The following is a 13,765-nucleotide window of genomic DNA, read 5'->3' on the forward strand; positions in this document are numbered from 1 at the left end:
GCCCGCCTCGGCCTCCCAAAGTGCTGGGATTACAAGCGTGAGCCACTGCGCCGGGCCTCCTTACTTTCTTTTAGCATTGTTTTGCAGTTTTGACTGTACATTTTTTTGTCAGATTTATCTCTTAAGTATGCATAATTTTGATGCTGTTGTAAATTGTGTCATTTTAAATTTCAATTTCTGATTATTCGTTGCTAGTATACAGAAATATACACTTTTTTTGTATATTGATCTTGTATCCTATGACCTTGCTAAATTTTCTTATTAGTGACGTTTTTGTAAATACCATAGGATTAGTTGCATAAATATGTACATAAATACATAGGATTAGTTACATACCTGTGCTATTTGTAAATAAAGACAGTTTTACTTCTGCCTTCCAAGTTCTTTATTTTTCTTGCTTTATTGTACTGGCTAGAACATCCAGTATAATGCTTAATGGGCGTAGTTAGAGTGGACATTCTTTCTTTGTTTCTCAGGAGGAAACCATTCATTCCTTTACCACTAAGCTTTTTGTAGATGTCCTTTATCAAGGTTAAGAAGTTCTATTTTTATTTATTTATTTATTTATCTATCTATTTATTTATTTATTTATTTATTATTATTTTGAGGCGGAGTTTCGTTCTTGTTGCCCAGGCTAGAGTGCAATGGCACGATCTCGGCTCACTGCAACCTCCACCTCCCAGGTTCAAGGGATTCTCCTGCCTCAGCCTCCCGAGTAATTGGAACTACAGGTGTGCCCCACCACGCCTGGCTAATTTTTTTGTATTTTTAATAGAGATGGGGTTTCACCACGTTGGCCAGGCTGGTCTTGAAAGAATTAATAGTTCTTTTTTTGAGTGGGCTTTGGTAGCCTCTGTGTATGAAACTGCCCATTTCATGTCGTTTGTTGTATTTATTGGAATAATGTTCAAAATATTTTTATAATCTTTTAATAATTTATTAAGTTATAGGTTACCTATGAGAGACTTCACCCTTTTTAGTGTATAGTTATAGAAGTTTTGGCAAACCTACAGTTGTGTAACTAGCACTAAAATCAAGATAGAAGCCAGGCCCAGCGGCTCACACCTGTAATCCTACCACTTTGGGAGGCTGAGGCAGGCAGATCGCCTGAGCTCAGGAGTTCGAGACCATTCTGGGCAACACAGGAAAACCCTGCCTCTACTAAAATACAAAAGAATTAGCCAGCATAGCAGCATGCTCCTGTAGTCCCAGCTACTCAGGAGGCTGAGGCAGGAGAATTGCTTGAACCCCGGAGGTGGAGGTTACAGTGAGCTGAGATCACACCACTGCACTCCAGCTTAGGCAACAGAGGGAGACTCTGTCTCAAAAAAATAAATAAATAAAAATAAAAGGATAGAGAATAGTTCTGTTGCCCCTAGTCCCACTCACTAGGGAGGCTGAGGTGGGAGTATCACTTAAGCCTAGGAGTTCAAGTGCAGCCTGGTCAACACTGTGAGACCTTGTCTATATTTAAAACAAAAAAGGAAAGTTCTGTTGTTCCCCCAAATCTCTAGTGACAGTAGTTAGCCTCCTTCCTTCACCCAGAGCCTCTGATCTTTTTTCTGTTCTTATAGTTTCTTTGTAAGAATGCCACATATATGGCATAATAGAGTATGTAGCCTTTTACATTTCATACAAGGTTTATGAGTGAATTGGTGATTCTTTGGTAGCATTTCAGTGTCTTCATGTATCATTATGTGTTCATTTCCCAGTTGAAGATTTTTTTTTTGAGTTGTTTACTATTTCTGGAAATCATGAATAAAGCCACTGTAAACATTTGAACAGATGTTTTACGACCTGTATCTTTTTAATACTTAAAAATATATAGTGGTTTTGCTGGGCGTGGTGGCTCACGCTTGTAATCCCAGCACTTTGGGAGGCCGAGGCGGGCGGATCACGAGGTCAGGAGATCGAGACCATGATGAAACCCCGTCTCTACTAAAAATACAAAAAATTAGCCGGGCGTGGTGGCGGGCGCCTGTAGTCCCAGCTACTCGGAGAGGCTGAGGCGGGAGAATGGCGTGAACCCGGGAGGTGGAGCTTGCAGTGAGCCGAGACTGCGCCACTGCACTCCAGCCTGGGCGACAGAGCGAGACTCCGTCTCCTAAAAAAAAAAAAAAAAAAAAATATATATAGATATATCTATATCTAAAGATATAGATATAGATATAGATATAGTGGTTTTGATCTTTCATTCCAGATCATAGTAATGTATGTCTTTTCTCTTTTTCTCCTGATGAGTCTGGCTAGAGGTTTATCAATTTTACTTGCAAAGAACTGGCTTTGAGGTTATTGGATTAGTTGTTTTCCCTTATGTATTTCATTGACCTCTGCTCTTAGGCTTATCTCCTTTCTTCTGCTTAGTTGGCATTTAAATGTTTTCCCCCTAGTTTGTTAAGACAGAAGTCATTGATTTGAGACTTTACTTCTTTTCTACTGTGGTGTAATTGTCTTGTAAGTACTGCTTTAGCTACATCCCACAAAATTTGATGTCTTTTTATGTTTTCATTTTCATTCAGTTCAAAGTACTTCTGATTACCCTTTTGATTCCTTCTGACCAGGGAGTTATTTAATTTCCAATATTTGGGTATTCTCCAAATATCTTTGTTGATTTCTAATTTAATTCCAACATATTTTTGTCAGAAAACGTACTGTTTGATATTTTAATCTTTTAATTTTTCAATTTGTTTAATGGCCCAGCATGTGATTTGTCTTGGTAAATATTCTTTGTGTACTTGAAAAGAATGTGTATTCTGGCCGGGCGCAGTGGCTCACACCCATAATCCCAGCACGTTGGGAGGCCGAGGTGGGTGTACCACAAGGTCAGGAGATTGAGACCAGCCTGGCCAGTATGGTGAAACCCAGTCTCTACTAAAAATACAAAAATTAGCAGGGCATAGTTGTGGGCGCCTGTAATCCCAGCTACTCAGGAGGCTGAGACAGGAGAATCACTTGAACCCAGGAGGTGGAGGACGTAGTGAGCCAAGTGTATTCTACTGTTACTGGGTAAAGTATTATAGAAATATTAATGAGGTCAAGTTTATTGATAGTTTTGTTCAGGTCTTCTATATCCCTTCTGATTTGCTTTCTTGTTAATTGAGAGAAAGGTTCTGAAAGCTCTGTGGATTTGTCTATTTCTTCCTGCAATTCTGTCATGTTTTGCTCATATTTTGTTACTAGTTGCATAAACATTTAGGATTGTATGTCCTTTTGATGAGTTGACTCATTTATTATTATGACTCATCATTATGAAGTGACCTTCTTTGTCCCTGGGAATATTCTTTGCTCTAAAATCTACTTTGCTATTAATATAGCTGTTTCTTTTTTTTTATTAGTATTATTATTATTTATATTTATTCGTACTCAGATTCTGTTTGTCTTTATATTTGAAGTGTGTTTCTTGCAGGCAATGCAGAATTTGGTCTTTTTTAAAAATGCAAATTGACAATCCATTTTATTTGGGTTGTTTCCACCATTTGATTTGTTTTGTTTTGGTTTGGTTTGGTTTGGTTTAGTTTTTTTTTTTTTTTTGAGACGGAGTCTCGCTCTGTCACCCAGGCTGGAGTGCAGTCGTGCCGTCTCAGTTCACTCAGCTCACTGCAAGCTCTACCTCCCGGGTTCACGCCATTCTCCTGCCTCAGCCTACCAAGTAGCTGGGACTACAGGCGCCTGCCACCACACCCGGCTAATTTTTTGTATTTTTAGTAGAGATGGGGTTTCACCATGTTAGCCAGGATGGTCTTGATCTCCTGACCTCGTGATCTGCCTGCCTCGGCCTCCCAAAGTGCTGGGACTACAGGCATGAGCCACCGCACCCAGCCCAACCATTTGATTTTAATGTGGTTATTCCTATGGTTAGATTTAAAATTCACCATCTTGCTATTTTTTTATTCATATCATTTATTCTTTGTTCTATTTTTTCTTCACTCTCTTGTTTTGAAATAAAGCTTCTTTGTTCTATTTTTTCTTCACTGTCTTGTTTTGAAATAATACAGCTTTTTGTTTTAATCATTCCGTTTTACCTTTTTTGTTTGACTTTTTTGGCTATAACTCTTCGATTTATTAGTTAGGGTTTATGGTGTCTTTTACTTATCACAGCGTGCTGTCAAGTACTGTACACCTCTTTACATGCAGATAATAGCCCAACAGTACACTTTTGTTTCCTCCTCCCATCCATTACTTCTTTGTGATGTGTCACTTCTGCATATGTCGTAACACCCACGGTATCTTATTTCCAATATTGCTTTAAGTAGTCAATTACATTTTAAATAGATGTAGAGAAAATAATCTCATATGTACCCACGCATTCACTATTTCTGCTGTTCGTTTCTGTTAATGTAGACTTCCATCTGGTATTTCATTTCTTCTGCTTCGAGAATTTTCTCTAATTTCCTATCAGGTAGATCAACGGGCAGTGAATCATTTCACCTTTTCTGTACAGGTTGAGTATCGCTTAACTAGAATATCCCTTGGGATCAAAAGTGATTTGGATTTCAGATTTTTTTTTTTTTGAATATTTACATATATGTATGTGATGAGATATCTTGGGGTTGGAATCCAAGTCTAAAACTTGAAATTCATTTATGGTTCATATATACTTTATACAAATAGCCTGAAGGTAATTTTATTCAATATTTTAAATTTTGTACATGAAACCAAGTTTATGTACATTGAACCATCAGAAAGCAAGGAAGTCACTAGTTCATGTCATTGTTCAAAAAGTTGCAGGTTTTGGAGCATTTTGGATTAGGGTTGCTCAAGCTTTGTCAGAAGTTAATTTGCCTTCATTTTTGGAAGCTATTTTTGGTAATTTGCTAGGTTGACAGGATTTTTTTTTTTTCCTTACAGTACATTAAAGTTTTTACTCCTGGCCAGGTGCCATGGCTCACACCTGTAATCCCAGCACTTTGGGAGGCCAAAGCAGGCAAATCACCTGAGGTCAGGTGCTCGAGACCAGCCTGGCCAACATGGTGAAACCCCATCTCTACTAAATATATGAAACTTAGCTGGGCATGGTGGTGTATGCCTGTAATCCCAGCTACCCAGGAGGCTGAGGCAAGAGAATCGCTGGAACCTGGGAGGCAAAGGCTGCAGTAAGCTGAGATCGCGTCACTGCACTCCAGCCTGGGCAACAGAACGAGACGCCATCAAAAAAAAAAAAAAAGATTTTGCTTCTCTGTCAGTCTCTCTTATTGTTTACAACTGGGAGTCTGTTGCATTTTATCTTTGCTCCTCCTATATGACATGTTTTTCCCCTCCTCTGGTGGCTTTTTAGATTTTCTCTTTTAAGCCATTTGATTAAGGTGTATATGTAATTTTCTTTTCTTTTTATGAGATTTTTATATGTTTGGGTTCGTGGGGTTGTTTGTTTGTTTGTTTTGAGCTGGAGTCTCACTCTGTCACCCAGACTGGAGCACAGTGGCGCCAGCTCAGTCCACTGCAACCTCCACCTCCCGGGTTCAAGCGATTCTCCTGCCTCAGCCTCCCTAGAAGCTGGGATTACAGGCGCCCACCAGCATACCCGGCTAATTTTTGTATTTTTAGCAGAGATGGGGTTTCACCGTGTTGGCCAGGCTGGTCTTGAACTCCTGACTTCAGGTGATCTGCCAGCCTCAGCTTCCCAAAGTGCTGGGATTACAGGCATGAGCCACCGCATCCTGCCCTCATTAAGCTTTTTGTATCTGTGAGTTTAGAGTTTACATCAAACATAGACATTTTCTGCTGTTTTTTCTCTTGTGTAACACCTCGAGATACAATTCACACACTGTACAGTTCACCCATTTAAAGTGCCAATTTAGTGGGTTTTGTATATTCACAGAGTTGTGCCACATTTGCCACAATCAGAACATTTTCATCATCCCAAAAAGGAACCCTGTACCCATTAGCAGTCCTTCCTCTGACATTTAGGAACAAAATCTAACCTTAGTTCTGCGTGAACTTGGGGGTTGCTGCCTCCACAATCCTTTCAGGTGTGTTTTTTCCTCTGGCTGAGGTAGTTTCTCACTTGCAATTGTACCCTGTTGACAACTTGAGCCACAGAGTGGGGGGCCCCATCATCTCCAGACTTCTCTCTGTTCTCTTCCCTTCTCTCTGATGTTCTGCCTCTTGATTTCTAATCACCTTGGCTTCCCTGGACTTTCTGTCTCTGGAACTCAGGGAGGATCACTGTCCTCTACCTGGGATTCCCCTCCTTGGGCTGCCTCCTGTAAGTGCTGTCCAAGGAGTAAGCTGAGACAGTTACAGGGTCTACCCTGTTTGTTGCCCACCCTTCAGGAATGACTCTCCTGCATTGGTTGGTGTCTCATCTTAGAAATTTGCTGATTCATGTATATTATCTGATATAATGGTTGTCACAGGTGGCATGGTAAACTTAGTTCCTGTTACTCTATCTTGGTAAGAAGTCTCAAGGTTGCATTTTCTTCAGCCAATAGAAAATTAATCGGTTCTGAAAGACTGGTATGTTTTTATTATATTTGTTTCATTCTCTCTCAGATTAGATCCTGAAACAGTAAGGAGATTATGGGGAACATTCTTAGATGTAGAAACTATTGACAATTTATCAAGAAGTGTCAGAGTACAGATTTACTATTGCATTGAAAGGTTTTATCATTCTGTTCTTAGTCACTGAATCTTATGCCTACTACTATTTGATTATAAACATCTGACTTACTATCTGAAATATTTCTGGGCAAGTGTTTTTACTTGTTACCATATAACACAAACGCTGCTAGCCATGTGGTTCTTCGTGCAGTTATCACTAGGGTACTCTGTTCTTAAAACTCAACGAAACTAAGAGTACCTTGTGTTCCTTTTTGTTTTTAGGCAAAATTCTTGTTTTCTGGAGATATGGACAGCCTCTGAGATAGTAGAATTTGTGTTACTTTGCATAAGTCCAAACCAGTCATGATGTTCAGATATTGGATTTATCATTACTATAAATTAATCATATTTCCCTCTTATATCTGAGATCATTTTAAAGGATAAATTTGGCCGGGCGCGGTGGCTCACGCTGTAATCCCAGCGCTTTTGGAGGCCGAGGCGGGTAGATCATAAGGTCAGGAGATCGAGACCATCCTGGTTAACACGGTGAAACCCCGTCTGTACTAAAAATAGAAAAAAATTAGCCGGGCGTGGTGGCGGGCGCCTGTAATCCCAGCTACTTGGGAGGCTGAGGCAGGACAATGCATGAACCCGGGAGGCGGAGCTTGCAGTGAGCCGAGATCGCGCCACTGCACTGCAGCCTGGGAAACAGAGCGAGACTCTGTTTCAAAAAAAAAAAAAAAAGGATAAATTCTTTTTGTGCTCCTAAAAATAAAGATGCAATCTAAGTAGTATTGGTACATTAACTTTTTATTTTAACCTGCTAAGTGAGGAGCTTATAACTTAATCATAGCAATGAATTGTTGTAGAATAGGTAAGATTTCCTGTTAACCCCTTCTCACAAGTTTTTGGATAATAATTTAAGTTACTCATAAAAACATCTAAATCTTACTGAATCTACAGAACAAATTGTAGAGAAAACTATATAATCCGTTCCTGTATTTTTTTCTCTTACAGGAAAAGTAAGAAGCTTAAGCGCATCTTTGTGGTCACTAACTCACCTGACAGCTTTGCATTTGAGTGACAATTCCCTCTCCCGAATTCCTTCAGACATTGCCAAGCTACACAATCTGGTGTATTTGGACCTGTCATCTAATAAAATTCGTAGCTTACCCGCAGAACTCGGAAACATGGTATCACTCAGGTATGCATATTCAACTTAATACATACTAGCTATATGACCCCTAAAACAAAATATAGGCCAGGCGCAGTGGCTCATGCCTGTAATCCCAGCACTTTGGGAGGCTGCGGGAGGATCATGAGGTCAGGAGATCGAGACCGTTCTGGCCAACATGGTGAAACCCCATTTCTACTAAAAATACAAAAAATTAGCCGGGCGTGGTGGCGAGCACCTGTAGTCCCAGCTACTCAGGAGGCTGAGGCAGGAGAATGGTGTGAACCCAGGAGGTGGAGCTTGCAGTGAGCCGAGATCACGCCGCTGCACTCCAGCCTGGGCGACAGAGCGAGAGTCCATCTCAAAAAAAAAAAAACAAAAACAAAAAAACATTTGTTGTGTTAGGAAACAAAACTGTTCATTTAATGGTATTTGAATAAAAGGAAACATAACTATATCCTTTATAACTTTATAGTTTTGATTTTTGGGAAAATTGAATGTCTGCTAATAATTAAGTAGATCATTGGCTGAATTTTTTAATTACTGTATTTTGTGTAATATACTTTATTTTTGAATGAAAAAGTTTGGACAGAGGGGGTAGACTGCAAGGCACTTATGTTATCCCACATACTTCCTCATGACAAACAGGGCACCATACCATCCTTAACACAGGGTCCAGGAAACCATTGCCAATTGGTGAAACCTTTTTTGCCATCCCAGGGCTTGTATGTTTGATAGTAGTAAAGCCTGGACTTGAAAGAGCTAGAATTAATTATTAAATCTGGGGGCCTGTAGCATGAAATACGTAGCATTTGGATTCACATGTGTAAGTTCAGGTTGGAATCTTAACTTTGCCTTTTATGAGTTATGTGATCTTGGACAACCTTCTTGACCCAGGATAAGGGATATTTGAGATAATGAGTAAAAAAACACTAGTACCTTGCCTGGCATATACTATATTTTAAGAAATGATAATTGCTGGCTGCATGCGGTGGTTCATGTCTGTAATCCCAATACTTTGAGGGGCTGAGGTGGGCGGATTGCTTGAGCCCAGGTGTTTCAGACCAGTCTGGTCAACATAGTGAGAACTTGGTCTCTACAAAAAAAAAATTCCCAAATAATTAGCTGGGCTTCGTGGCATGCACCTGTAGTCCCTGCTACTCAGGAGGCTAAGGTGGAGGGATGGCTTGAGCCCAGGAGGTTGAGGTTGCAGTGAGCAGAGATCATGCCACTGCACTCCAGCCTGGGTGACAGAGCAAGACCCTGTCTCTACCCTCCTCCCCACTAGAAAATAAGAAAGAAAAGAAATGGTCATTGCTATTTTTATTTTGATAGAGATGAGGGTCTCACTATGTTGCCCAGGCAGGTCTTAAACTCCTAGCCTCAAAAGATCCTCCCATCTTGGCTTCCCAGAGAATTGGAATTTCAGGCATGAGCCACTGTGGCAGGCCCATTATTGTTATTATTATTTTACTTCTGTTTTATAAGGTAGATAAGATCTAACCAAGTTAAATATAAAGCTAAATTCCATGTATTATGTTAATCCCAATGGAATATTTTGTACTATTTCATATTAACTGACTTTTTGACATGGTTCCACTGGCTTTCCTGCTGCCTTCTGCCATTAGCCATGTAGTAAAAAGGAATAAGGACCTTTTGAAAGGTCTTTGCCTCTATTGCTCCTACTCCAGCCTTTTGACTTTTTTTTAGGTTTAACTGAGTTTATTCTATGACTGTTTTTAGTCCTCTGAAACAAATGTACTTGAAGGACCTCCTTTTCTTTTTCTTTCTTTCTTTCTTTTTTTTTTGGAGACGAGTTTTACAAGAGTCGCCCAGGCTGGAGTGCAATAGTGTGATCTCGGCTCACTGCAACCTCTGCCTCCGGGTTCAAGTGATTCTCCTGCCTCAGCCTTTCGAGTAGCTGGGATTACAAGCGTGTGCCACCACACCCAGCTAATTTTTGTATTTTTAGTAGAGACGGGGTTTCACCATGTTGGCCAGGCTAGTCTCAAACTCCTGACCTCAAATGATCTGCCTGCCTCGGCCTCCCAAAATGCTGGGATTACAGGCATGAGCCACCACGCCCAGCCGAGGGACCTCCTTTTTTCTGTGTATTGCATTTGGAAATAAACAGGAGCCAGATATCAGAACTTGCTCTTCTTGTTCAGTTTACAGCCACACAGACCTTCTGGCTTGCTCAGTAACCAAGATTCATTTAAATGTCAAAAACAAAAGATTATACAAATAGATTTCTTGCACACTTAAAAACTGACAAATAGGCTGGGCGGGGTGGCTCACGCCTATAATCCCAGCACTTTGGGAGGCCGAGGTGGGCGGATCACAAAGTCAGGAGATCGAGACCATCCTGGCTAACACAGTGAAACCCCGTCTCTACTAAAAATACCAAAAAAAAAAATTAGCCAGGTGTGGTGGCGGGCGCCTGTAGTCCCAGCTGCTCGGGAGGCTGAGGCAGGAGAATGGCGTGAACCCAGGAGGCGGAGCTTGCAGTGAGCTGAGATCGCATCACTGCACTTCAGCCTGGGAGACAGAGCAAGAAGACTCCGTCTCAAAAAAAAAAAAAAAAAAAAATTGACAAATAAAACTTAATGTGTTACATTGCCACTGTATTAGTATTGGGTCTCTGGTTGTTCTTTCCCCGCATGTCCCCCCTGCCCACCCTTGAAGACTCCTTTGATATTTATATTATGATTATCTCTGAAAAACAAATTATTAAGAATAATCATGAATAGTTAATACAGTCACTGTTATTTTTTAAATGCAACTTTAGTTGATAGCAATCATAAGCTTTAATTGTGCAGCTGTTATAAGCTCTTTTGAGTTGTTAACTAAATGATCATTTTAGTTCTCTTTTAAGAGTTCACATGGTAGGCTGCTTTATCATTTCCACTTTCTTAAATGTGTAGTAGACCCTACGTGTCCTAGACCAGTGATACTCAGTGTGGTCTGTGACCTGGTGCCAGTTTGCAAACTGTCTTGCCAGTCTGCAATGAGATTAATAACAGCAGTTGAGTAATTTTATATGTCTGTTAAATCTAATACTTTTTAAAAATTGGGTCTTATATTTTGTCCTTTTCCCCCATTATTTCATTTTTTCTAGTAATTTGTTTCTTGTATTCTCTGGCAGTTTTTTTTTTTTTTTTTAAACCACGTGTTGTTTAAGAAACACTGTACTAGACATTGAAATATAATGTAACATTTTTTCATTCTTAGGTGCTTATATTCCTAGAAGCTATGTTGTTGATTTTAACTGTTAAAGGCTAACATATTTTTCTGACTTCCTGGAATTTTTACATCAACAGGGAGCTCCATTTAAATAACAACCTGTTACGAGTTCTACCTTTTGAGCTGGGAAAACTGTTTCAGTTGCAGACTTTAGGCCTGAAAGGTATGACTTCCATATTTGTACTTCTTATGGTTTGTATATATGTCTTTGAATCTAAAGAAGCCAAGAATTTTTCTGCTAGGGGATTCTTTTAAAGACTCATTTTCCCCCAGACTTCAGTTTCTTAGCTACGTCGCAATGGTTTTATTCTTCTCTGTCAGCTATAGACTATCTACTAGTCTTTGGTTTCTTTTTTCGCTCCGGGCCCAGCCCTTCTTTTCTAGCCTCTGTTTTAATGAACCCTATGTTCTGGTGATACATCCCTGAGGCTATACTTTCTTTATTTCATCATGTTATAAACAGCTGTTTTTCTTAGATTCAAATCTCAAAAAAATGGAGCCTCTCATATAGTACAGAAAACAGTAAGTAGAAAATTTTGACCATTTGAACCTGCTGATGATCAAGATTTAAGCATATTTTTAAAAACTTGATTTATCAGGACTTGTGATTATAGAGCCATAATTGATCCAGCAAGAACTATTAGGAAATAAATATTTTTTAAGCCAACAATATTGAAAGTTATATTTTGACAATATGTCAATGCCTATAAATTTTTTTATCATGTTAAGGAGCTCTTCACCAGCCTTGGGCAGGTGTGTCTAGCCTACTGTACAGTTGCTTCTTCAAAAAAGTCACTAGATGAAGTCGTCAAGATTTGCACCCTTAGGCCGGGCACGGTGGCTCACACCTGTAATCACGACACTTTGGGAGGCTGAGGTGGGTGGATATCTTGAGGCCAGGAGTTGAAGACCAGCATGAGCAAAATGGCAAAACCCAATCTCTACCAAAAATACAAAAGTCAGCTGGGCATGGTGGTTCCCACCTGTAGTATCACCTACTTGGGAGGCTGAGGCATGAGAATTGCTTGAACCTGGGAAGCGGAGGTTGAAGTGAGGTGACATTGTGGCAGTGCACTCCAGCCTGGGTGACAGAGCGAGACTCTGTCTTTAAAAAAAAAAAAAGAGGAATTGCACTCTTAGTTTCTTAAAAATACAGTTATATAAAAGGTTTTAGTCCTATAAATATTTTATATATCATAAAATAACAGTTTTTTAAAAAATAAATACAAATATATGTTTTAAAATGTACGGAAAGTCATATTCAACAGACATCAACATTGTAAATGGTTTGGAATGTTTTTTTCTGTGTGGGCTGAACTAGCTAAGGCTTCTAAAAATAAAGGCCAGTGAAATGCAAGATGAAGATGCCCTTTTCTGTTATATTTCCCAGTCTAGCTGTTTCTAAATTTGAAGAACAGAAAAGTACTGTGTGGCAAAGTGTCCATATACTGACTGCCAGAATTAACAGTGAATACTTTATCATTTTTGTGTATAATTTTTTTAATGCAAAAGAAATGGAACATTACAGAATGTTGAGACCCTCTTTGTTCTTCCAGTCTTCCTCATGGCAGAGGTATGTTTTTCCAATTCAAGGTTTTCATAATCTTACAGTATATATTTTACAAACTGTAATTCGTACTCACTAAGGCTTTTCACAAACTTTATTTAAAGTTAGGGTCACTAGTCACAAATTTGCTGGTTTTTTTGTTTTGTTTTTTTTTTTGAGAGGGAGTCTCTGTCGCCCAGGCTGGAGTGCAGTGGCACGATATCGGCTCACTGCAGCCTCCTTCTCCCTGGTTAAAGCGATTCTTCTGCTTCAGCCTCCCGAGTAGCTGAGATTACAGGCACCCACCACCATGCCCAGCTAATTTTTTGTATTTTTAGCAGAGACGAGATTTCATCTGTTGGCTAGGCTGGTCTCAAACTCCTGACCTCAAGTGATTCGCCCTCCTCGGCCTCCCAAATTGCTGGGATTACAGGCATGAGCCACTGCACCAGGCCATAAATTTTCGTACTGATTTAATGTCCATGAAAGCCTCTAAGTGTAAATGCCTGCAGCGGTAGGGCAGTTCTTTATGACCCCTTCATTTTTGATGATCCCTTGCTTTTCCCTTTCAGATGCTTTACTTTATCACCTCTAGATGTCTGTGTTTCTTTCTTGGAAGTGTAGTTTCAAAGAGACATTTGTTTATCTCACATATCCTGTTGGACAGCATTACACATCTGTAATAGCAGTCTTCTTTTACTGGTTTTACTTCCTTTGGACAAATCCTTTTATTTTTTCTGAGCTTTTGCAGTTTACGCTTTATTCTAATGTTCTGTCGGAACATTGGATGGAATGATCCGTTTGGGGGTAGAGCTGCTGCTTTACTTCTTAAAGCAATTGTATCATCTTTGCCCTCTGAAAACTATCATTGATTTCTCCTGGCATCCACTTGGAAGAGAGAAAATAATACCACTTAGTTCAGAATCATGTTTGTTTGCTGTTATACGTCATACATTCTTGCAGAACCAAAGTATTTCTGCCTCATGAATCAGTTCATACCATTTTCTTTGAAGTTGTTGCAGAATGGCTAGCAGGCTTCACTTTTTCCCCCACGTTTTTAAATGCTCTTCAAAATTGTGCTACAGTACTACAGTTAAAGGCAGGACTGTGACCTTAGGTGCCCATTCACTTTTTTTCCTTAAACTGTTTATTTTGAGATACTTGTAGATTCACATGCACTTACAAGAAATAATGCAGAACAATCCTATCCCCTTTACCCAACTCCCTCCAACAGTAGCATCTTTCAAAACTATAGTTTCACA

At 39.7% G+C, this 13,765-nt stretch overlaps 1 protein-coding gene across 5 annotated transcripts in view; it reads left to right on the top strand.

The window, feature by feature from the left end:
- The window catches only part of CNOT6 (CCR4-NOT transcription complex subunit 6), an 85,402-nt gene that overhangs the window by 49,316 nt on the left and 22,321 nt on the right, over positions 1 to 13,765 (top strand). For all 5 annotated transcript variants that reach the window (XM_032158923.2, XM_058440238.1, XM_058440237.1 and 2 more), the window contains 2 exons: positions 7,558 to 7,744; positions 11,035 to 11,120. In XM_032158923.2, the coding sequence (XP_032014814.1) occupies positions 7,558 to 7,744; positions 11,035 to 11,120 (273 nt within the window). The remainder of the gene's footprint in view (positions 1 to 7,557; positions 7,745 to 11,034; positions 11,121 to 13,765) is intronic.

The sequence above is a fragment of the Hylobates moloch genome, unplaced genomic scaffold, assembly GCF_009828535.3.
Source record: "Hylobates moloch isolate HMO894 unplaced genomic scaffold, HMol_V3 SCAFFOLD_6, whole genome shotgun sequence".
Taxonomy (NCBI): domain Eukaryota; kingdom Metazoa; phylum Chordata; class Mammalia; order Primates; family Hylobatidae; genus Hylobates; species Hylobates moloch.